This window comes from Heptranchias perlo, chromosome 7 (genome assembly GCF_035084215.1).
Source record: "Heptranchias perlo isolate sHepPer1 chromosome 7, sHepPer1.hap1, whole genome shotgun sequence".
Taxonomy (NCBI): Eukaryota; Metazoa; Chordata; class Chondrichthyes; order Hexanchiformes; family Hexanchidae; genus Heptranchias; species Heptranchias perlo.
In genome coordinates, this window is record NC_090331.1 from 64,765,716 (window position 1) to 64,792,313 (window position 26,598).

General features: G+C 42.9%; 1 protein-coding gene across 1 annotated transcript in view; it reads right to left on the reverse strand.

The window, feature by feature from the left end:
* The window catches only part of stat4 (signal transducer and activator of transcription 4), an 81,743-nt gene extending 59,839 nt beyond the window's left edge, over positions 1–21,904 (reverse strand). The window contains exons 1-3 of the mRNA XM_067987754.1: positions 21,655–21,904; positions 7,507–7,635; positions 316–460 (exon numbers count right to left, since the gene is read on the reverse strand). Of these exons, the coding sequence (XP_067843855.1) occupies positions 316–460; positions 7,507–7,634 (273 nt within the window). The 5' untranslated portion in view covers position 7,635; positions 21,655–21,904. The remainder of the gene's footprint in view (positions 1–315; positions 461–7,506; positions 7,636–21,654) is intronic.
* Between the last annotated feature and the right edge of the window lie 4,694 nt (positions 21,905–26,598).

The window sequence follows — 26,598 nt, forward strand, 5'->3', positions numbered from 1 at the left end:
CACCCCCGCTAAGGCAAGTATATCCTTCCTTAGGTAAGGAGACCAAAATTGTACAAAGTACTCGAGGTGTGGTCTCACCAAACCCCTGTACAATTGTAGCAAGACTTCCTTACCCTTGTAACAGTGTATTTCCTACATATTCGACATCAATATTTACTAGATTATGTGAAATGACAACAACTGCTAAAAGTGAGAAACATAACAATTTCCAGCTTAGAATGAACCCTTGGTCCAAATTACCCTTTGTTACACTCATTAAGTTTCAGCACGGAAACAAGAATTTTAACCAGTCAAGAAGCAGTGTTAAACCCTTACCTGAAGGTTTTGTTTAATTCTTTTCAGATTGTACTGATGTAGGAAGTCTTTTTCTTGGAAAAAACGGCTGTACTGGTCATCTATTTGTTTTAATAAATTATGGAACAGGAGGGTGGCCACAGAATCATTATTCGAGGCAAGATCCCTGTTAAAAACAATGACCAAACTATTAAATGTGAGTCAGAGTATCCTATCTTAATCTAAAAAGGTTTTCAAAAATGTCATGTTATGAACATTGTTAATGAAGAAAACTCTAAGGTTTTGTTCCACAATGGAAAATCCTATGATGATTCAGAAAACAAAGATATGAACAAACCTAATTCTGCAGTCTCTCTGTAGGTGTATCTGATCTCCAGAATCAAGTACCTGGAAAGTTTAGACATTTTTTCTTTAAATATGCTGGAAAGTGTGTGTATGTGGATGTTGAGTGACAACAGGAACGAGCTTGTCTTTGATGCTTCCCACAGTCAAAAATCCTGCTGACATGGCAGGTTTGGTCTGGCTAGCAAGCCACCACTGCTCAGGCCACAGACTAAAATTGCAGCCAGTTCCCGATTACATCATTGGGACCCAATCTGCATATTTAAAGCAGGACCCTGCTGACTTCCTATTGGTGTCCTGCTTTCCTGTTTAAAAGAGCAGGTTAATATCGGGACCCAGTGGGAAGGCAGCTGGATCATCGGGGATAAGTCTTTGCCCTTATTTTATCTGACCCCCCACCCCCATCGGATTTCCACCAGGCATGTGGAGCTAAAATCAGGGCCCAAGTGGCTACTTGGGTGCGGCACTGTCGGGCTGTCAGCACCCATGAAACTGTACCCCAACACAAGTCAGGGCTTTCACTAGAAGAGGGATGAGAGAAGAAAATAAGGGGAAAATACAGTGGGCCTATCTTTCTCTTCATAGGTTATGTTTTTCTTTTCCTTCTCATTAGCTCTCCTTTTGCTACCCAACATTCTCTGGCTGGGAAAGCAATTAGGCAACCCAGTTTCAGGCCTCTGCCAATTCCACACTGTAACCAACTGTTTGGAGGTACGTGGGAATGTGTCAGACTGCCTTACCCTTTGATTTTAACTCCCTTCCTCTAAAGAAGTGCCTAAACTTTGCTCGGCATCTTCACAAAGGAATCAGAAATTCACCACGTGAGGAATTGTGGGCAGAAACCTGCATCTTACTACTCCTTGGCATATGAAGGTGCTCTGCCATCATAATGCCATGATTTCATCTTTCCACGTGGAAACTTACTTCTGACCTTATGTTTCTCCTATCAGTGAAGATTTTAAAATAAGACCAAATGCATCTTCTTTGCTTCCAATTGTTTGAAATGTCTAACACTGAGGAGCTCTTCAACCAAGAATTATTCTACAGTGGTTAAAATCTGTTAAACATGAAAGTCAATGGAACCTTAAGAGGATTACTACTTCAAAGTGATGACAGTAATTTCACTTACAATGTTATTTTCTATTCAAGTAACAAACAAGTAGAGTAACTTATAATGAACTGTGTATATGAAAGCACAAAGATCTGTATAATAAAGAGCCAGAGTAGTTGGTTCCTAGATATATATCACTAAGCAGTATCACTGTAGTGAAACCATTACCATGGGCTGGCCTGGTAACTCTAACACTAACACTCAATTGCAACCAGGGGTCTGAGATTGCATCTCAGTTTCAACTAGCATTGAAGCTCAGCAGCTTCCACTGGTACAGGTTTTTTTGTGCTTTTGCAATTTAAAAAAATAATAATTTGCTGCATTGATGTGATTTTAAGAGCACACTTAAGATCCCCCGTCAATGTCTAAACACAGCATTATAGGATTGTTTCCTAGAATGGTGTTATCAGTATATCTTTTTTTGCCTTTAACAAATTGAGATGTTTGTCAAGGTAAAGGATATCTGTGCTTAAGAATAGAACACTTTTCCACTTAATTTCAGTAACAAGTTGTCCCTAGTCAGGTATAGTATGCTAAGATACAGATGGAAAACTGCCTCTACTGCACAGTCCCATCTTCAGCCAGAAGTGCCAAGTGGATGATCCAGCTCGGCCTCCTCCCGATATCCCCACCATCACAGAAGCCAGTCTTCAACCAATTCGATTCACTCCACGTGATATCAAGAAACAGCTGAGCGCACTGGATACAGCAAAGGCTATGGGCCCCGATAACATCCCAGCTGAAGATTTGTGCTCCAGAAATAACCGCACCTCTAGCCAAACTGTTCCAGAACAGCTACAACACTGGCATCTACCCGACAATGTGGAAAATTCCCCAGGTATGTCCTGTCCACAAAAGCAGGACAAATCCAATCCAGCCAATTACCGCCCCATCAGCCTACTCTGAAAGTGATGGAAGGTGTCGTCGACAGTGCTATCAAGCAGCACTTACTCACCAATAACCTGCTCACCGATGGAAAAAAGAGCTGAATTCCAGAGATGAGGTGAGAGTGACTGCCCTTGACATTAAGGCAGCATTTGACCATCAAGGCAGCATTTGACCGAGTGTGGCACCAAGGAGCCCTAGTAAAACTGAAATCAATGGGAATCAGGGGGAAAACTCTCCAGTGGCTGGAGTCATACCTAGCACAAAGGAAGATGGTAGTGGTTGTTGGAGGCCAATCATCTCAGCCCCAGGACACTGCTGCAGGAGTTCCTCAAGGCAGTGTCCTAGGCTCAACCATCTTCAGCTGCTTCATCAATGACCTTCCCTCCATCATAAGGTCAGAAATGGGGATGTTCGCTGATGATTGCACAGAGTTCAGTTCCATTCGCAACCCCTTAGATAATGAAACAGTCTTTGCCCGCAGCAGAAAGACCTGGACAACATCCAGGCTTGGGCTGATAAGTGGCAAGTAACATTCGCGCCAGACAAGTGCCAGGCAATGACCATCTCCAACAAGAGAGAGTCTAACCACCTCCCCTTGACATTCAATGGCATTACCATCATCGAATCCCCCACCATCAACATCCAGGGGGTCACCATTGACCAGTAATTGAACTGGACCAGCCACATAAATACTGTGGCTGCAAGAGCAGGTCAGAGGCTGGGTATTCTGTGGCGAGTGACTCACCTCCGGACTCCCCAAAGCCTTTCCACCATCTACAAGGCACAAGTCAAGAGTGTGATGGAATACTCTCCACTTGCCTGGATGAGTGCAGCTCCAACAACACTCAAGAAACTCGACACCATCCAGGTCAAAGCAGCCCGCTTGATTGGCAGCCCTTCCACCACCCTAAACATTCACTCCCTTCACCACCGGCGCACTGTGGCTGCAGTGTGTACCATCCACAGGATGCACTGCAGTAACTCGCCAAGGCTTCTTCGACAGCACCTTCTAAACCCGCGACCTCTATCACCTAGAAGGACAAGGGCAGCAGGCACATGGGAACACCACCACCTGCACGTTCCCCTCCAAGTCACCCACCATCCTGACTTGGAAATATATCGCCGTTCCTTCATCGTCACTGGGTCAAAATCCTGGAACTCCCTTCCTAACAGCACTGTGGGAGAACCATCACCACACGGACTGCAGCGGCTCAAGAAGGCGGCTCACCACCACCTTCTCAAGGGCAATTAGGGATGGGCAATACATGCTGGCCTCGCCAGTGACGCCCACATCCCATGAACGAATAAAAAAAAACATCAGTTGCAAGCCCACTATTTCTTCTAAGATCGCTTGTTTGTGGTTTATTTTTTGCTCCCAAATCTTAAAATTAGTGTGAGGAGTTACAGGTATTGTTTTTATTTTTAGTGATTCTGATTTTGTTTCAGAAATTAGATTAAAATCTAGAGCTGCTGGAACAAATATCAGAAGCTTCTGACAGCAATATCAAAATTCCTACACTAATAATACCAGATAAGCAGTAAGTTTACAATTGATTAATAGCAAAGCTAGTTTTTTTAAAAAATGAAATTGTTTATATTCGTGTTCATGTTTAGTAAAGGCACAGTTAAATATGCACACTTCAGTGCAACTGAATTTTACCACTGTAGTTTTAGTATCTCCTCTCCTTCCATGTACCAATTCCCAGTCAAGAGGGTTGCCGAATGACTTGTGCCAAGCCTCTGTAAAATCCTATAATCTGTCTATAATCAGTCACTGCCCCTGATGGGCCTAGAATATCACACCAGCCAGTTTTCCCTTAAGGCACTAGAAAAGTTCAAGTTGTTTTTGTTGATGGTGGTGGTGTTTATAGTACTCACTTACTGCTTTAATGATGGCACAGAGCTGGAACCAGGAACTTGCCATGTAGGGAATTGTAGTTGTATAGCCAATATACAGTAACACTACCAACTTGTATGGGAATCTGTTTAATAACAAAGCAAGCCCCCATCTGTGGCAAACATTAAGGAAAGTAGAGAGTAGTCATAATGAATGTCAACATTTCTCACATTATTGTAAATTATTTACATTGAAGTAAGATTTCAAGCTCATTTTTAACATGCAATGACACTTCTTACATATATTGTGTTGGGTACAGATAGTCCTTTTTAGGCCTCAGTTAAGCTTTTATATATCAAAACCAAAATAAATGGAATTTTTAAAAATGTTACGGTTAAAGCTTTCTTTGGAATTTGTCTGACATTATTCAATAACAGCTGTAGCCCTGACCTATCAAGGTCAGAATACCACAAGTTCAGGGAATAAACCTTACCTCCCATGGCATGGTTAAGGCACCTCTAATTGCTCTTACCTCTACCATCAATAGCATAAACAACAGCAAAAAAGGACAGATGAAAATAGGTGGTAAATGAGTATCTTATCAGTTGTGATGAAAGGCCATTTTCCTGAAACGTTAACTCTGTTTCTCTCTCAACAGATGCTGCCTGACCTGCTAAGTGTTTCCAACATTTTCTGTTTTTATTTTGGTAAATGAGTATCGCTGTTCCCTCACTGAATAACTTGTGCTATTTTCTTAGCCCCAGATCAAGATCAAAATAGAACATCTGCCTCCACTGCAATTTTATTGCTATGACCAACGGTGAACTCTATTTAACATTGGAGGTGACATCATATCCAGCCAATATTTTAAAAAGATTAATTTTAGTTTTGTAATTCATTTTACTATGTTCTAGTTACTAGCAATTCAGCTGGTAGCTATTTTAAAATGCAAGTAAGCTCAATGAATGTTAGCGTACTGTTTGTACCAAACTTTCTGTAAGTTGTGCACTGAATGTTTTCTTCAAAAAAAAATGAAACAAGCTTTAAACTTTCTGGTGATCAACAAGACCGAGTCCATCCTATTTCCTGTAGTTATGCTCTCATTCCATCGCTCTGCTCTCACAACTATGGCAGGATCCCCCTTGTCCTCACCTTACCGCCTCCATATTCATCAGATCACCTACCATCATTCAACACCTACCACACGATCGTGCCACCAAACGCATCTTCTCTGCCCCTCCCCTTCCTGCTTTTCAGAGTGATTACTCCCTCGTGACACCCTGGATCACTCTTCCAATATCCCACTTTCCAGCTGCCCTGCCACCTTCCCATACAATTGCAGGAGATGCAATACCTACCCATTTACCTCCTCCCATACCACTGTCCAGGGAACCAAACACTCCTTCTATGCGAGACAGCAATTTGCATGTACGCCCAGTAATCTAGTATACTGTGTTCGCTGCTCATGGTGCAGTCTCCTCCACAGTGGGGAGACCAAGCACAAGTTAGATGAGTACTTTGTGAACCATCTCTGTTCCGTCCACAAATGTGACCCTGAGCTCCTTGCGAGTTGTCACTTTAATCTCCCTTCCCTTTCCCAATTCTCCATCTTTGGCCTCTTATACTGTTGCAACGAAGCTCAATGCCAATTCCAGCAACATTATCTTCTCTTTCTCTTGGACAATCTGCAGCCCTCTGAACACTGATGTTTGTAACTTCAGACCTTAACGATATCCTCCTTTATCTTTGTGGCAGGGATGCTGGTGATGTGCGATGGGTCAATCAGTGTCTGGAGGGAGGGGAGGCAGGTTGATGTTGGGGTAGTTCATAGCACGGTGCTGGCAGGGAAATCTGTTCCCCTGCTTTTTTCTCTTTTCAATGCTGATGGACCCATTAGGGTAGCTTTTCAACTTTCTGCCCGGGCATGACACTATTATAGCCGCCTAGTATAGAAACTGCTTGATTTTCATTTCTATTGAAATCAATGAAAATGGGAATTGGGCGGGCCCATGATGTTTTCTCACCTTTCTTTCAAACCTGTTCTGCAGGCTTTCTGTATTGTCAGTATCTCCTAACTTTTCACCTTTTCAATGGTACCTCTCATTGCCTTCTCTATTCACATATTCTTTGAAGTTAAAGACATTAGAGAAACAATGTTTCTTCCAACTTTGGCTCAATGGTAGAGCTCTCTCTTCTGAGTCAGAAGGTTTTAGGTTCAAGCCCCACTCCAGAGACTTGAGCACATAATCCAGGCTAACACTTCAGTGCAGTTCTGAAGGAGTGCTGCACTGTCGGAAGTGCCGTTTTTCAGATGAGACGTTAAACCGAGGCCCTCTCAGGTCAATGTAAAAGATCCTGTGGCACTATTCAGAAAAGTGCAAGGGAGTTCTGGTATGCTGGTCAACATTTAACCCTCAACCAAGATGATTAAAGCAGATTATCGGGCTATTTCACTCATTGTTGTTTGAAGGACTTTGCTGTGCACAAATTGGCTGCTGTGTTTCCCTACCTTACAATAGTGACTACAGGATCAATTTTAACCCTGCCCACTGGTGCTGATGTCCTAGTCGGCTGACTTTCCCGTGGCCCAAAACCAGCGTTCTGCCTCAGGATGCCCATTTGGAGTCCACAGCTTGCCAGTCAAACTCAAATGAGCGACAGGCTGCTTCACTGGTTGGTCGCCCAAAAGTTTTAAATATACCTAAAGAGGTTTTGGATATGGACACTTGCTCAGAACTAAAGAGCCCAAACTCAGCCCAAAATGTGAACTATCCGTTCTCTCCACAGATGCTGTTTGAGCAGCTGTGCACCATTTTCTGTTTGTGTTTCAAATCTCCAGTATTTGAATTTTTTTGCTTTTTATTAATCTTTAGGTGTTATAAATTTTGATTTTTTTTTGCAGCTGCCAAGAATAAAGCTAAGTGAACATGAATAACAAAGTTTTCTAAGAAATTCACAGTTAGCATTAATGTATATATCAATATCCCAAAATAAAATATGTATCAAATACATCTGAATTTAACTGGGATCTCACCAGTCCTGCTTTTCCAGCCAATGTGCTAGGAACTGACGGACTTCCATGGGAAAGGTATCATCATACAACTGGCCCACTTTTTCCAGGAGCTGTGTATCTAGCTGATGGAGCTGATGCCATTGGGTCATTCTGTCAAAAAGTTTGGAAAACAAAAACAATCAGCACTCGAACAAATCCAATTATTGGGAATGAAAGAACAAATTCATTACATTTTATAGAACATCATTTAGCATTATTTCAGAGAGATTTTGATTTGCTGCCAAAACAATTTGTAAAAGTCAGAATGTACTTTTCCTTTTTCCTGTTTTCTACTGCTTCTCATGCATGTACACCCACATGTATAAATACACCCCCACACACCCTGTGCTGTTGGCTGAATTAGACTTAGTTGTAAAGCTGTGGTTAGGAACATTTTCTCTGCTAAGGGATACAATCAGCAGCTACTGTTTCTAATAGGTATAGAACACTGTTAGCTGTGTAAAATTACATTAGAAAGCTTGTTTTTTTTTTAAATGTGAGCTACAGTATTCATGGACAAAACAATTACTTGTCACTGTACACTTTAGCAGAGGGAAGGACATAAACATATCAAGGCAGAACATTTGACAATCTTTAAATGTTTCATAATGAGATTTTAAAAAGTGTGCACATAGGAGAAAGGGTTACAGGTACTTCAACATAAAATTTAAAATATATGACCACAAAAGCAAATGCAGTGACACTTCTAAATTGGCCATGTCTTAGCCTCATTCATTTAGAGCCAGAATCATGCATTTTGATTTTTATTGTGCTTTACTCTGAAAATGTTGATGTATCTTAATCTGAAAATAAATGAACTGAAAATCATGGGTGGTGTGTGCTGAAATTCCTGATCTGCGTTCATGCTGTGTAAAGCTCAACAGCAAGGAAACTAAGATGAAAGTTTAACCCCATTTGGTTAAATGAGTGTGCTACCTTCTCACTATTTTCATCATAAACATCAGTCCAAACGACTCCCTGATATTGATTGCTGTGAAGTGTTGAATTAAGTACTAATTTTTGTGCAACTTTCGTCTACTTTATGCATTTGGTAGGTGTTCTGCTACTTTTATTTCATTTTCACCTGAATTGTTGAGCATGGGGAAGTTACAAATCAGACGTCAGGGAACTGTGGTAAGCAGAAGCTGGAAAAATCATCAGGCAAGTCACCTTAATGTCAGGGCAGACAGGGAGTAGACCAAAAGCCTGTGAGCAGGTTGCCTGCCCACACACTTGGTATATGGTTGGGATGGGAGAGGTCGGACCTAGAGAAGAAATGCAACAGAAAATAAAAAAGAGCTAATCTTCTTTACAATTAGCTTGATCTAGAGACCTATTTTACATGATCATGTCACTGGGTACCCATCAACAATATCATGTTATTCAGCACTTTAGAAGTATTTCTGTTAAAACTGCTTGTGCTGCTGCAATTTGCTGTGCCATCCAGTCCTGTTTCTAGTCCTAAATTTATATTTGTAAAAAAATAGATACAAAGAACCTTAACCATAAACCATAATTATGAAACTGAAACCTTGTTGAGAGTTTATAATTTTCATACTGAGAACTTTGAAACAAGATGCAAAAAAGATTTTATTGGAACGAGTTTTTGGAGATTTCTTCATGCAGATGTAGTATATAAATTTGAATATTACATTGTCTTTATTGTTCTTACTCAATTCCTGACCTGCATTGGTAACCAGAAGCAGGAGAAACAAACTGCAGACATATCATGGCAATTTCAATGCCATATTGTAGAACAACAGATACAGTGTTCTTAGGTATTTCTGGTTATATTTGATCTGCTAAATCCTTATGGGGGCTGATTCTGTGCTCAGCTGCATTGGTTGTGCAGGAGCAGGACAGGCGCTAGGGGCTCAAAAGATTGGGCAAGCAGGCCTTACACATGTTCTGCATCTGGCTCCTTTTCCCCACGATTTTCTGGTTAGCTGCATTTTGTGTGCTGGAATGCTTGTGCACATTTTGTGACATGGCATTATTACCATCACTTTACACTTATATAGCACCTTTAACATAATAAAATATTCCAAAAGATTTCACAGAGGTAGAAGGATAATTGGAGACTGAGAAACTGAGTTCGAAGGATTAGGGTTGGTGACTGAATGCAAGCTCAAAGAAGTAAATTTCAAGGAGACTTTAGAAGGAAGGGAGAGAAATGGCAAGGTTGAGGAGCATAGGGTGCGTGTCCTAGAGTGTGGGGCTGAGACAACTGAAGGCTCTGCAGCAAAAGTGGAGCAAACAGAAGAGGGGATGCAAGGAGGTCAGAATCAAAAGTGGGGAGAGTACCGAATAAGGTTACAGACATAGGGAAGAGTGAGGCCATGGAAAGATTTGTAGATAAGGACAAAAATTTTGAAATTGTTCCATTGGCAGATAAAAAACCAGTGAAGGTGGTCAAGCATACGGGTAATAAGGTTACAGGACTTAGTGCGAGATAGGATGCAGAAGGCAGAATTTTGGATAATTTATAATTTGTAGTTGGTAGAAAATAGGAGGCCGGCAAGGAGTGTACTTGAATAATACAAGGGTGCACCTTGTTCAAAACAGGGCGTAAGGATAAACCCAGCAAGTTTATGCCAGTTTAACCTCGGTGGTGGGGAAACTTTTAGAAACGATAATCCGGGACAGAATTAACAGTCACTTGGGCGAGTGTGGATTGATTAGGGAAAGCCAGCACGGATTTGTTAAAGGCAACTCATGTTTAACTAACCTGATAGAGTTTTTTGATGAGGTAACAGAGAGGGTAGATGAGGGCTGTGCAGTTGATGTGGTGTATATGGACCTTCAAAAGGGGTTTGATAATGTACCGCATGCTAGGCTTGTTGTCAAGATTGCGGCCCATGGAATAAAGGGGGCAGTAGCAACATGGATACAGAATTGGCTAAGTGACAGGAAACAGAGAGTAGTGGTGAACGGTTGTTTACTGGACTGGAGGGAGGTGTACAGTGGTGTTCCCCAGGGATCGGTGCTGGGACCACTGCTTTTTTTGATATATATTAATGACTTGGACTTGGGTGCACAGTTTCAAAATTTGCAGACGACACAAAACTTGGAAGGGTAGTGAACAGTGAGGAGGATAGTGATAGACTTCATGAGGATATAGACAGTCTGGTGGCATGGGCGGACACGTGGCAGATGAAATTTAATGCAGAAAAATGCAAAGTGATACATTTCGGTAGGAAGAACGAGGCGAGGCAATATAAACTAGAGGGCACAATTCTAAAAGGGGTACAGGAACAAAGAGATCTGGGGGTATATGTGCACAAATCGTTGAAGGTGGCAGGGCAGGTTGAGAAAGCGGTCAAAAAAGCATACGGGATCCTGGGCTTTATAAATAGAGGCATAGAGTACAAAAGTAAGGAAGTCATGATGAACCTTTATTAAACACTGGTTTGGCCACAACTGGAGTATTGTGTCCAGTTCTGGGCACCGCACTTTAGGAAAGATGGGAAGGCCTTAGCGAGGGTGTAGAAAAGATTTACTAGAATGGTTCTAGGGATGAGGGACTAGTTACGTGGATAGACTGGAGATTGGGTTGTTCTCCTTGTAACAGAGAAGGTTGCGAGGAGATTTGATAGAGGTGTTCAAAATCATGAAGGGTCTAGACAGAGTAAATAGAAAAAAAACTGCTCCCATTGCCGGAAGGGTCAAGAACCAAAGGATACAGATTTAAGGTGATTGGCAAAAGAACCAAGGCGACATGAGGAAAACTTTTTTACACACCGAGTGGTCATGATCTGGAATGTACTGCCCAAGGGAGATTCCAGAGGCAGATTCAATCATGGGCTGCAAAACAGAATTGGATAAGTACTTGAAAGTAAAAAATTTGCAAGGCTACGGGGATTGGGACCAGCTGGATTGCTCTTGCATAAGAGCCGGCGCAAACTCTTTCCGTGCTGTAACCTTTCTATGAATTGAGTTTGGAGGTGATAAAGACATGGATAAGGGCTTCAGTGGTAGTAAATTTGAGACGAAACAGAGGCAGGCAATACTGCAGAGGTGGAAATCAGCAGTCTAAGTAGTAGGATGTAGAGTTTGATGGTGAGCACAGGGTCAAACAAAATACCGAGGTTGCGCATTGTGGTGTTCAGCCTCAGCAGGCTACCAAGGACATGGATGCAGTTGGGCCTAAGCTTGAGATTTTTTGGTGGAGCAGAATAGAATGGCTTCAGTCTTGCCAATACTGAGTTAAAGGAAGTTCTTGCTTATCTAGGACTTAATGTTTGCTAAGCAGTTAGATAACACAGATATGATCGAGGAACCAGGGAGATGGCAGAGGGGTAAGCTCTGGGGTACTGTCAACACACATGTGAAAACTGGAGCCTTGGGGCACACTGGAGGTAATCTTTGTAGGCGGAGGAGAAACTATTTCAGGAGATGCGCTGGCATTATTGGGTCAGGCAGGAATAGAATCATGTTATAGCAATGCCACATAGGTGAACTACAGAGGAAAGATGGTGATGCAGATTGGAGTGATCGACTGTTCCAAATGTCACGGAGAAATCAAGAAGGATGAAGAGGGACACCACGCCATGGCCACAGTCACAAAGGATGTTGTTAACCAGTGACTTGGTGCTGTGGGCAGGGTGGAAAGTGGATTGAAAGGAGAGTGGTTGGAGAGGATAGAAGAATCAAGGGTGGGCTTTTGAGAAAGGTGGTAAGGATGGCAGCATTAAAGGACGAGGAGACAAAGCCAGTGGGGAGATTGCCTTTGTGATGTAAGTGAGCATTAGGCTAAGAATGGGTTACTGTGTGATAGGGAGTTGGGTCAGTAGGGTTTCTAGGGCACAGGAGGTGAGTGTCAAGGAGGTGATAATTACTGTGTCACATTTGCACTTGATTGGCTAAAATTTTGTATTCATGAAACAGAGACGAATCCCAACTGAACAGATATGAATGTATCAACCAACATGTGGGAAGTAGGAATGGAAACCAGCAATCTGCAACTTCAAAAAACTTGCAAACAAACATTGTTAGTCAGCTAACTGCTACCAAAAGCAAGGAAATAAGAACAGATAGTGAGGAGCACCAGATTTCAGACCAGTATATGACAGTGTGAAATGTTCCACACCACCCACCTATCTAAAAGGTTAAGATTTTTAGAATAATTCAGTGACACACCCATAGCTTCTACGCTGTGTCACAGCATTTCATGGTCTTAGAGGATCACATATATAAATTGATTTAATAAACAATTGTTTCACCAGTAAGTCTCTGATTCATAACATTGTTTCTTTCAATTGCAACATTTACTTATCTTTTCTGGCACAGGTCTTGTGCAACAATTTAGATTATTTTATGTTAATATTATAGTAATTTTATTATCAACATGCACTTGTAACTAAAGCTGATACTTCAAATCCTTTGACTTTGTTTAATGGAAATCTGAATGTTTGTTTCTCCTTGTAACACTGAGAAACAAAGTAACATTTTTGAAAAGAGTCTTCAAAGCTAGGTAGCACGGCTTTATGTCCAGCATAAATAAAAGCAGTCAGTTTCAAACAGGGATCCACTCATTCTTTGAGCTCCGTGTGAGGTTTCCATAAAGGTCCACCATGTTGTAACATGAAATCTAAGTTTCTATCAGCACAACTATGATTTTGACAGATCAGGATTCTAACTGCAGACTGCCCAATGCCAGAAGGTAGCCGTAAACACTTACACTATAACTATATAAACTTGTCACTAAAAATCACTAGTGTTGCAAGTGTTCAGCCATGTTGCATGGCAGTATGTTACTTCACTCAGTTTCAGCTCAGTTAGGATTTTGACAGCTGTTAGTGACATGCTTGTTTCTCAAACCGTGTAGGTAGTGACAGTGTACAGAACAAGAAGCATTAAATATGCAAGTCATCTGTTGTGAAGTTTCAACTATCAAAAAAGATATAGGTGTATGCCAAGTATTATCCACAATAGAAATTCACCTGTATTGACATAAATAGCAATCCTGAGGCAAGCTTGGATAATTCTATGTTTTTTCTGTATCTCTTGACAAGAACATGTTCTTTGCCAATAGTAATAAAAGGCATTTTCTGCAGTGATAGCATTGTCTATCTTTGGGACACTGATACTGTCTTTTGAACATTTTAGCAGAAGAGGTCTATGGGATTGTAACAATACGTGCAGGATCACACACACACAAGTTTGAAAACTACTGTTGTGCTGCACTATTGGTACCAGCACCATGCAATGACTTCCTTTGTGATAGCCCCTAAAGTGCAAAACAGCATTGCTGCCTACTCAATTTAATGACTTTAGTGAGCTCACCAGAAAAAGATAGTCTTGCATCAGTTTTCTTTTGTGCTTGCCATGGTATCACCACACATGCACAACAACTGCCTCATATACTGTATTTACTGTTTTAAGACTTTAGGCTCAGATTTTCCTTTGCAGTGGTGGGAATGACTTTTCGCCCCACCAACTTGACCTTAGGTGCCGGCAACAGTGGAACTGGGATGACTGCCTACAGGGTAGTATTAATAGAGGGGTATTTTAATTTTTAAAAATAATTTTACAGGGCACAGAAGGAACTGATTGCCCCAATCAATTCCAAGCTACTTTATGAAGTTCCAGTAAATTCAAGAAACATCTTAGCATATGTAGTTGTATGCCTTAAAAATTGACACCAAGTCAAAGAAGGAGAAATTAGAGAGGTGACCAAATACTTGGTCAAAGAGGTAGGTTTTAAGGAGTGTCTTAGAGGAGGAGGTTTGGGGAGGGAGTTCCAGAACCTAGGCCCTAGATGGCCAATGGTGAGGTAAAGAAAGTGGGGGATGCACAGAGTTGGAGGAACGCAGAGTTCTTGGAGGGTTTTAGGGCGTGAGGAGATAGGGAGGTGCAAGGCCATGGAGAGATTTGAACACAAGGTTGAGAATTTTTAAATCAAGGCGTTGGTGGACCGGTAGCCAATGTAGGTCAGTGAGTGCAGTGGCGATGGGTGAATGGAACTTGGTGCGAGTTAGGATATGGGCAGTAGAGCTTTGGATGAGCTCAGGTTTATGAAGGGACAAAGATGAAGGCCAAGAGAACATTCGAATAGTCGAGTTTGGCGGTAACAAAAGCATGGATGAAGGTTTCAGCAACAGATGGGCTGAGGCAGGGGAGGTGATGGGCGATATTACGGAGGTGGAAGTAGGAGGTCTTTCTGATGGAGAGGATACGGGGTCAGAAGCTCAGCTCAGGGTCAAATTGGAGGCCGAGGTTGCAAACAGTCTGGTTTAGCCTGAGACGGTGGCCAGGGAGGGGATGGAATTGTGGCTAGGGAATGGCCAAAGACAATGGCTTTGATCTTCCCGAGGTTTAATTGGAGGACATTTGGGCTCATCCAGGATGTTGGACAAGCAACCTGACAACCGAGAGGCAGTAAAAGGGTTGACAGAGGTGGTTGTGAGGTAGAGCTGGGTATCATCAGCGTACATGTGGAACCTGATGTTGTGTCTTTAGTTAATGTTGCTGAGGAGCAGCGTGTATATGAGAAATAGGAGGTGGCCAAGGATAGATCCTTAGGGGGCTCCAGAGGTAAGGGTGCGGGGGTGGGAAGAGAAGCCACTACATGAGGTTATCTGGTTACGACTGGATAGGTAAGAGTGGAACTAGGTGAGGGCAGTCCCACTCAGCTGGACAACAAAGGAGAGGTACTGGAGGAGGATGGTGTGGTCAACTGTGTCAAAGGCTGCAGACAGATCAAGAAGGATGAGGAGGGGTAGTGCATCATGGTCACAGTCGTAAGATAAGCTTGGAGAGGGTATAAGGGGAGATAGGAGAGAAACTAGAGAAAAATCAAGCCCTTATTATTTTTTATTCGTTCATGGGATGTGGGCGTCGCTGGCGAGGTCGGCATTTATTGCCCATCCCTAATTGCCCTTGAGAAAGTGGTGGTGAGCCGCCTTCTTGAACCGCTGCAGTCCGTGTGGTGAAGGTTCTCCCACAGTGCTGTTAGGAAGGGAGTTCCAGGATTTTGACCCAACGGCGATGAAGGAACGGCGATATATTTCCAAGTCGGGAGGGTGTGTGACTTGGAGGGGAATATGCAGGTGGTGTTGTTCCCATGTGCCTGCTGCCCTTGTCCTTCTAGGTGGTACAGGTCGCGGGTTTGGGAGGTGCTGTCGAAGAAGCCTTGGCGAGTTGCTGCAGTGCATCCTGTGGATGCTACACACTGCAGCCACTGTGCGCCGGTGGTGAAGGGAGTGAATGTTTAGGGTGGTGGATGGGGTGCCAATATAGCGGGCTGCTTTGTCCTGGATGGTGTCGAGCTTCTTGAGTGTTGTTGGAGCTGCACTCATCCAAGCAAGTGGAGAGTATTCCATCACTTGTGCCTTGTAGATGGTGGAAAGGCTTTGGGGAGTCAGGAGGTGAGTCACTCGTCGTAGAATACCCAGCCTCTGACCTGCTCTTGCAGCCACAGTATTTATATGGCTGGTCCAGTTAAGTTTCTGGTCAATGGTGACCCCCAGGATTTTGATTGTGGGGGATTCGGTGATGGCAATGCCACTGAATGTCAAGGGGAGGTGGCCAGACTCTCTCTTGTTGGAGATGGTCATTGCCTGGCACGAATGTTACTTGCCACTTATCAGCCCAAGCCTGGATGTTGTCCAGGTCTTGCTGCATGCGGGCTCGGACTGCTTCATTATTTGAGGGGTTGCGAATGGAACTGAACACTGTGCAACCATCAGCGAACATCCCCATTTCTGACCTTATGATGGAGGGAAGGTCATTGATGAAGCAGCTGAAGATGGTTGGGCCGAGGACACTGCCCTGAGGAACTCCTGCAGCAATGCCCTGGGACTGAGATGATTGGCCTCCAACAACCACTACCATCTTCCTTTGTGCTAGGTATGATTCCAGCCACTGGAGAGTTTTCTCCCTGATTCCCATTGACTTCAATTTTACTAGGGCTCCTTGGTGCCACACTCGGTCAAATGCTGCCTTGATGTCAAGGGCAGTCACTCTCACCTCACCTCTGGAATTCAGCTCTTTGTTCATGTTTGGACCAAGGCTGTAATGAGGTCTGGTGCCGAGTGGTCCTGGCGGAACCCAAACTGAGCATCGGTGAGCAGGTTATTGGTGAGTAAGTGCCGCCTGATAGCACTGTCGACGACACCTTCCATCACTTTGCTGATGATTGAGAGTAGACTGATGGGGCGGTAATTGGCCGGATTGGATTTTTCCTGCTTTTTGTGGACAGGACATACCTGGGCAATTTTCCACATTGTCGGGTGGATGCCAGTGTTGTAGCTGTACTGGAACAGCTTATGAAACACAGTCACAGATCTTTTTCATACTCCTAGCATTTTTCTGTTTCATCATAAAGATCTCATCAGCATATCCACATCCTTTTCTGAAGCCACAGCCTTCCATCCCAACATCTTAGTTAGGAGCACTACAGCAGATATTTTTCCTGGTAAGCTAAGCAGATTAATGGCTCTGGAATCCTTACACTCCTTCCTGACCCTCTAGTTGAACTGTTGAATTATTGTTGACACTTTCCAAACCTGAGGTACTTTCTCATTTCTTGATTTTGCATTGATGAAACTGTAAAGCTTCCTCACCCCCTCACATCCCCTATCTATGGGCACTTCAGCAGCTGTTCCACATGTACATACTGGGGCTATTTCTCTCTATCTCCTCCAGTGTTACTTCTCTCTCCATCTCTTGCTAACTCAGCTAGTTTCCAGTTAATCCTATCATGTTTCTTGCCTCACATGAGCCATAGTCTGAATAGCATCAGTCAATACTTCTTAGTTCAAGGGATTTGGATGGAAATCACATTTCAATGGTGTACATCCCAATGTAGCAAAGAAAATATGAACAGAAATCTATTAGTTCTACGGGTTTCACACCCTGCATCATCAGGGCCAAAATTCTGAGTACAGTGTTGCTGAGGTAAAAGCGTTGATGTTGACACCTGCAATGTGAGATTGACACTGTGCTCACTGTGTTGTCTAACCCACTGCATTAATCCTTGATTATGCTGAGGGACAGGGAGAAAAATAACAGAATGACAATTTCTTGTGTTATTTATGAATTAATTTAGTGTCCTTTGCACAGAAAATGCTAGATGTAAACAGTAAGTCTATTAGCATCAGAAACTAGAAGAAGTTGTGCGAATCCTTTTTGTTTTTTTTCCTCAGTTGTACCAAAGGGCACCCATATCTTTAAGTTTCCATATCTGATGAAGGGACTACATGCAAATGAGAGGCAATCTAAGATGAGATTGGAGTACATGTGCTTAAATGCATGTAGCATTGTAAATAAGGTTGGTGGGCTGCAGGCTCAAGTCACCACATGGAACTATGATATAGTGGCAAATACAGAGACCTGGTTCAAAGAAGGAGGCGATTGGGTACTTAATATTTCTGGCTACAAGGTATTGAGGAAAGAAGGGGGGGTGGCAGTATTGATCCAAGAAACTATTATAGCATTGGAAAGGGATGATGTAATTTTGGGGTCAAAGACAGCATCTATTTGGTTAGAATTAAGGAACAATAGAGCAGCTATTAAGCTACTGGGTGTATACTATAGGCCATCAAATAGTGGGAAGAAGATAGAGAACATTTGTAGGCAAATTACAGAAAGATGTAAGAACTATAGAGTAGTGATAACAAGGAACTTCAATTATCCCAATATAGACTGGGACAGTAAAAGTGTGAAGGGCAAAGAGGGGGAGGAATTCCTGAAATGTGTTCAAGTGAACTTTCTGGAACAGCGTGTTTCCAGCCCAACCATGAAGGAAGCAGTGCTGGATCTAGTTCTGGGGAATGAAGTGGGGCAGGTGGAGCATGTTTAAGTGGGGGAACATGTGGGGAACAGTGATCATAATATCATTAGGTTTAGAATAGTTATGGAAAAGGACAACGAACAATCAAATGTGAAAATGCTTAACTGGAGGAGGGTAAATTTAAGTGAGTTAAAAGGGGATCTTGCCCAAGTGGGTTGGAATCAAAAATTGGTAGGCAAAACAGTAATTGAACAACAGAAGGCCTTCAAGGAGGAGTTAGTTCAGGTACAGCGTAGACATATCTCTACAAGGGGGAAAGGAAGGGCATCCAAAGCAGGAGCTCCCTGGATGACAAAAGATATAGATATTGAAATGAAACAGAAAAAGGAGGCTTATGATGAATGTAAGGTTCATAATACAGTACAGAACCAGGCTGAATACAGAAAGTACAGAGGAGATCTGAAAAAGGGAATGAGGGGCAAAGAGAGAGTATGAGAATAGATTAGTAGCTAACATAAAAGGGAACCCAAAAGTCTTTTATAAACATATAAATCGTAAAACGGTAGTCAAAGGAAGCATGGGACCAATCAGGGACAAAAAAGGAGATCTTCTTGTGGAGGCAGAGGCTGAGGCACTAATACTTCGCATCCATCTTCACTAGAAAAGAGGATGCTGCCATTGTAGCAGTAAAGGAGGAGGTAGTAGTGACATTGGTTAGGATAAAAATAGATAAAGAGGAGGTACTTAAAAGATTGGCAGTACTCAAAGTAGAAAAGTCACCCAGTCCAGATGGGATGCATCCTAGGTTACCGAGGGAAGTAAGGGTAGAAATTGCAGAGGCTCTGGCCACAATCTTCCAATCCTCCTTAGATATGGGGGTGGAGCCTGAAGACTGGAGGATTGCAAATGTTACGCCCCTGTTCAAATAAGGGGAGAGGGATAAACCCGGCAATTACAGGCAAGTCAGCCTAACATCGGTAGTGGGTAAACTTTTAGAGACAACAATCCGGGACAAAATAAATTGGCACTTGGAAAAATATAGGCTAATAATTGAAAGTCAGCACAGATTTGTTGAAGGAAAATCATGTTTGATGAACTTGATTGAGCTCTTTGATGAAGTAACGGAGAGAGTTGATGAGGGTAGTGCAGTTGATGTTGTGTATATGGACTTTCAAAAGGCATTTGATAAAGTACCACATAATAGACTTATTAGCAAAATTAAAGCCCATGGGATTAAAGGGACAGTGGCAGCATGGATGCAAAATTGGCTAGGGGACAGAAAGCAGAGAATAATGGTGAATGGTTGTTCTTCAGACTGGAGGGGAGTATACAGTGGTGTTCCCCAGGGGTCGGTATTAGGACCACTATATATAATGACCTGGACTTGGGTATAGAGGGTATAATTTCAAGTTTGCAGATGACACGAAACTCAGAAATGTAGTAACCAATGTGGGGGATAGTAACAGATTTCAGGAAAATTATATACAGGCTGCTGAAATGGGCAGACACACGGTAGGTGAAATTTAACACAGAGAAGTGTGAAGTGATGTATTTTGGTAGGAAGAATGAGGAGAGGAAATATAAATTAAATGGTACAATTTTAAAGGAGGTGCAGGAACAGAGAGACCTGGGGGTGTATGTACACAAATCTTTGAAGGTGGTAGGACAAGATGAGAAGGCTGTTAAAAAGGCATATGGGATCCTGGGCTTTATTAATAGAAGCATAGAGTAAAAAGCAAGGAAGTTATGCTAAACCTTTATAAAACACTCAGCTGGAGTATTGTGATTCAATTCTGGGCACCACCCTTTAGGAAGAATGTCAAGGCCTTAGAGGCGGTGGAGAAGAGATTTACTAGAATGATACCAGGGATGAGGGACTTCAGTTGTGTGGAGAGACTGGAGAAGCTGAGGTTGTTCTCCTCAGAACAGAGAAGGTAAAGGGAGATTTGATAGAAGTGTTTAAAATCATGAATGGTTTTGACAGAGTATATAAGGAGAAACTGTTTCCAATGCCAGAAGGGTCGGTAACCAGAGGACACAGATTTTAAAGTGATCGGCAAAAGAGCCAGAGGAAACATGAAAAAACATTTTTTCACGCAGCAAGTTGTTTTGACCTGGAATGCACTGCCTGAAAGGGTGGTGGAAGCAGATTCAAAAATAACTTTCAAAAGGGAATTGGATAAATACTTGAAGGGAAAAAAATTACAGGGCTTTGGGGAAAGAGATGGGGAATGGGACTAATTGGATAGCTTTTTCAAAGAGCCAGCACAGGCACGATGGGCTGAATGGCCTCCTCCTGCATTGTACCTACTATGGTGATACTATGATACCTGAAACATTGACTTGTCTTTTCTCTTTCTAAATGCTGACAGATTTGTTGTGCATTTCCAGCATTTTCTGATTTTATTTTGGATTCTCTATTTTCTTTTCATTCACTTGTATTGTCTGGGAAGATAAGCACAAAGGTCCAGCCAACTCCTTAATGTGATCAAAAAATGTGGTTTTTTTCACTGTCATCTTTTAGTTTTTGGAGACGGTTTCATTCAGAAATTTACATTGCAACAAAATGAATGTTACCATTAGTGGAAACCGAAACAAATAGTTTCCAAAGTTTACAAAGCCCGACGACTGGAAAGCTGTATGGTTTTCGATAATAAATTTGGTTCGATTGAATGTAATAATTTAAAAAAGAGAAATTACCCTCCTATCTATGCTGTCCGTGCTTCCACATTCTCTTGCTAAACGTGCTAAAGAAACTGAGTCATCGCCATCACACGTTTAAAGAGTGTAGTCACTCAAGGGATTTCCCTGTGGCAATCACTTCGGCTCTTCACACACTGCATTCAGCAAATATTCCGAAAAAATCTCATCTGTCCCCCAATTACTTCTTGATGACAAGAGTGGGCCATACTGGCTTTCATTGTTGGTAGTTTAAAATGTAAGGTGCTGCTCGAAAATACAGACGAGTATAATCATTCAACATAGGAGGACCAGCAAGTGGGGTAACACAATACTGGAGAAAGAAAGAGGGGTCTGTAGTACTGCCGATTGTTCCACGTTGTATGTGGAACAGTTACACACACACTTCTCAGACACGACATATGGATACAAATAAAGTCAAAGTTTGTCTATAAACACATAGTCGCACACACAAAATAACTATTCCATGCCTTTCTGTGTTATCTCTCCCGGCAAAATCGCAATTTATACCCAATTTACATTCTAAACAATGTCTGAAAATTCGACCATTAAGTCCTGATAGCAACTGCTTTGAAATATTTCACCAGTATTGTTTCCAAATACCTTTTTCTCCCTTATGGAGCAAGGAAAATATTCCAAACGGGGGGGGGGGGGGGAGAATCGGAACGAATAAAAGTGGTGAAGTTTCTGCTTACCTTCTAGCTTCTTATCAGTCCCAGTGTGTGTTTTGTTTAACTGGAGTCAGGAAGATGTGAGTGTGTGTGTGTGTGTGTGTGTTTTCGCGCTCTGTCAGTGCGCGGGCGTGGGCCGGTCCGCACTCTGGGGTTTTTTTTTGTATCAGTAAAGTGTTTGTCACAATCAAGCCAGCCTGTGACGCGCGGCATTTCCGTCACTGGCTGCACGGTGCGCGCTGCGTTGGCAGTGTTTCTGTTCCATCGGCTGACGCGCACCTTGCGTGGTACAGAGCTCGCGTGCGCGGTTCGGCTTTCGCTCTCGAGCTGCTCACGCAACAGAGGGAGAGGGGGGAGGGGCAGGCCGCCCGCCCCCACACTTGTCACACTGCAAGTTTCCAGATTGTGACATTGCAGCAGGTGCAAAAAGAAAAGCAAAAGGAACCGCCATCTCTCCACCCTCCACCCCCGTCCAATAGCCTGCAACACTTATGGCCAAGACTCACACCTAAAGAATAACCAGCAGTCTGTTGGCACCATGGAAGCATACGTACTGCAGCAAGGGATCAATGCTTTCAGAAGGAAGGCCTGATGTGGAGATGCCGGTGATGGACTGGGGTTGACAATTGTAAACAATTTTACAACACCAAGTTGTAAGGAGGAAGCCTCCGAAAGCTTGTGAATTTCAAATAAAATTGCTGGACTATAACTTGGTGTTGTAAAATTGTTTACAATTCAGAAGGAAGATATTGGAGGGAAAAAACTTCTAAACCTTCCAAAGCAATATCAAATCTCACTAACACAGATCTTCATCAGCATGATTCCCCTGATCTTTGTTTATGACATAAGTTTTTTAAAATGATTTTAATGCTTAAATTTAGATGTTTCAGCTTAAATGGACCATGGGGCAAAACTATTATGCATGCATGAAGCCTTGATTGGTTTGGAGTTTGGAATCTGAAGTTAAAGGTTGGACTGCAGAATCAAATTATTTGGTAAATACTCCAGTACATTTTTGTTAACTTGGAGGTTGAATTTCCACAAGGGTTTTCCTGTCATCTGCCATAACTTTGATGGAAGGTCCACGGAAACCCCAGAGGAACAACGCAAACACTGTTTCTCTTGGGTTTCTGTGGATCTTCCATCGAAGTTATGGCAGATAACGGGAGAACCAATGCGGAAATTCAACCCCTTGCAAGATGAAAAGTCCCCTGGGTTGAACCAAAGGGGTAACATGACAGCAGTCATTGTGTCATTTGTAATTTCACTAATACTTATACTTTGAAATTTATACCTACATTCATTGAAACTGCAGAAACATCAATAGTCCAGTGGTATCATTTCAGTGCAGCAATGTGCTGATCACACTCTTGGTGATTCCCCATAGTGCGTTTCTCATCTTGGCACAGCCATCTGTGGGGAACTGCAGAATGGAGGTATGGTATTTTTACACAAGGAAGGAAGGAGAGTTGGGGAAAGTTACCTCCAGATCACAGGCACACTACTAACTAATGAGTAAATAATGAAAGAGGTTAAAAAAGGGATAAGGAAAGCAAGGAGGATGTATGAAGACAGAATCTCTAAAAATGTTAAAGAGAACAGTAAAGTATTCTACAAATATATCAATAAAATGAGAACTGTTAAATGTGAGGTGGGACCCCTGAGAGGAAAGGACAGTTAATTGGTAGAGTATAAGCAGAAATTAAAAGGGATACCTAACAAATGCTGCCTGGTATGGGGAAATACAAATACGAAGAAAGACTTGAAAAATTGGGGCTGTATTCATTGGAACAGAGAAAATTACAGGGTGATTTGATAGAAATGTTTATAATTACGTAGGGGTGGGCGGATTAGATAGAAACAGACTTGTTCCAGTGGTTATGGGATATAGAACAAGAGGAAACAGATTAAATGTAAGAGGCACGGGACAGACAGCAGGAGAAACACAGATTGTGGAATTCACTACCAGAGTTAGTGATTGAAACAGAGACATTTAAGAACAGGTTAGATAGGTGGTTGAAGGGACATGGAATAATAGGATATGGGAACAGAGCTGGCACATGGGATTAGGGCTACTGCTCGTGTGAAGGATAAATGCCTATGTGGGCTGGTTGGTCTGAACTGCCTGTTTCCGTGTTGTCATTTCAATATAGTTCAATGTAATCTGATGACTGTGAGTCCTTTTCAGTTCCAGACACCACTGGGTCATAAACTTAGGTACTTAGCAAATTTAATTGATGCCATGTCAGAATTCAACCAGCTAGATCTACAGTGGGGAAAGAGGAATTAAACATAGTTAAGTCATCCTAAGTTTATTTGGACAACATTTCTGGAAATCTTTTTCAGCAGCTGATTCAGAGAAGCAAAACTTATGATCAAACTTAACTGATACCACTTTACTAGGCAGAGCATTTTACCGTGTGGCTTTTCCAGAAACCGTTTAACCTTCGAGGTCTCTATCAGCGTCTTCAACAGTACCTCCCACTTTTAATACATTCCTTTTATTATCACTTTGTGACAACAGCACCTTATAACAGCCAGCTGCTTTAGACCTAAATTATCTTACGAGATTAAGATGACCTTAGACCCCCCGAACTGAGCAGAAAGCCTGCACAACCAAAAACATGTCATCCCTCCTGCGCCAATCAAAGGCCAGTAGAAACCCCCTTCCCAAAGAGCTGACATTCTAACATCCCCTGTCCCCCAGCAGCAAGAGATGAAAAATGTGATGCCAAAATGCGCACTGAAATGACCAACCCTCAAAAACCAGTAACCGGTTGGCCTGCTCCATGAACCAAAGAAATTGAAGACCTTGGGCAGTTAAAGTGAGTGGGAAATCCTCCTCTGCCCCCCTACACAAACCCCTTTCAACCCCACTGAGCACAATCCTCCACCCTACTGAGGAAAAAAGCATGGCACAACACCTCCCCAATTAAACAGAAATCTTATCACCTACCCCTAGACCTCCCCTCCCCACTGAACTGAAATCAGGACTCCCACCCCCCACTGAGCTAAATTCATGCACCCACACCCAGTCTGTCATGTACGAGCAGAAATCATCCCACTCCCCAGTGTGTAGCAATCCCTCCATCAAACTAACCCCAACTGAGCAGAAGTACAACCATCAAACTCCATCCACCAAGCAGAAACAAGCACACTAACTCTCCCACTCATCAGCAATTAGACCACAGCCACCCCTCCATTAAGCTGTAATAAGGGCATCCCCGCCAGTAAATAGAAAAGTACATAAAACACCCCCACAATGAGAAAAACCTCAGCCTTCACCTCCCTCTGAATGCAAATTCGGGCCTATTCCTGCCCCTTGTAAGGAGTAACTCACCCCCCATCCAATGAGAAGCAAATTTCTCCCTATTCCCCTGCTGAGAAATAACTAGTGCATCTTCCAGCCCCTCACCTCTCCCTATCCCCTTCTCTTCCTCTCCACTCCACCTCTCATTCTCCTCTCTCCTTTCCTCTCCCCCTTCCCTCCCCCATCACCCTCCTCTTCTCTCTCCCTCTCCTCCCCTCAGCTCCTCTCTCCCCATCACTCCTCTCCCCCTCCTCCCCTCTTCCATTCCATTCTCCTTTTCCTCCTGAATTCCTCTTTCCTCATCTCTTCTCTCCCTCTGCCCTTCCATCCTTCTCCCCTTCCCACCTCTCCTCTCTTCCCTCCTCTACCCCTCTTCCTCTCCTCCATCACTGTCCACTTCATTGGTTCCCCAGCTCTCCCCCATTGTCCTCTTTACCTTACCCCTCAGATCTGCCATCACCCATGCCACTCCCACCCTCCCTACCCTTTCCCCTTCTGCTTGCTCTCTACTCCATCAGCCTTTTCTACTCTTCCTCCCCTTGATCCAATTGACCCCCTGCTTTTCCCCCCTTCATCACCTTGATCTAATTATCCCCTTGCCCTCTAATTCTGCATGACCTGAATAGTGCATTTATCTTGACTCTCTATGTGCAGTGGCACAGAAGATCGACTAGTACATATATAGTTATAGTAATTTCTCACTGAGATATCTTCACTGCTTTCTTCCCTCAGCTTCTGCACCGAGTGGCTTCTCATGCTTGGTGATTTCAACCTCCATCTCAACTCATCATGCCCTCTCTCCTCTGAGTTCACTGCCCTCCTACCTTCCCTTAATCTCTCCCTCCATATAAACTCCCCAACGCATTTGCATGACTACCCACTCGACCTTGCCATCTCATGTGGCCTCTCTATGTGCAATGGCGCAGAAGATTATAGAGAATCACATAGAGAACCGTAGAGTAGTGATAATGGGCGACTTCAATTATCCTAATATAGACTGGGATAGTAATAGTGTAAACGGCAGAGAGGGGGTAGAATTTCTGAATTGTGTTCAGTAGAACTTCCTTGATCAGTACGTATCTGGCCCAACGAGGAAGGAGGCATTGCTGGATCTGGTTCTGGGGAATGAGGTGGGCCAAGTGGAGCAAGTGTCAGTAGGGGAATATTTAGAGAATAGTGATCATAGTATCATAAGGTTTGGATTAGCTACTTAAAGTAGATAAGTCACCAGGTCCGGATGGGATGCATCTTAGGTTGCTGAGGGAAGTAAGGGTGGACATTGCAGAGGTAATGGCCATAATCTTCCAATAATCCTTAGATATGGGGGTGGTGCCAGAGGACTGGAGGATTGCAAATGTTACACCCTTGTTCAAAAAAAGAGTGTAAGGGTAAACCCAGCAACTACAGGCCAATCAGTTTAACCTCGGTGGTGGAGAAGCTAGTAGAAACAATAATCTGGGACAAAATTAACAGTCACTTGGACAAGTGTGGATTAATTAAGAAAAGCCAACACAGATTTGTTAAAGGCAAATCGTCTTTAACTAACATGATCAAGTTTTTTGATGAGGTAACATAGAGGGTTGATGAGGGCAATACAATTGATGTGGTGCATATGGACTTCCAAAAGGCATTTGATAAAGTGCCACATAATAGGCTTG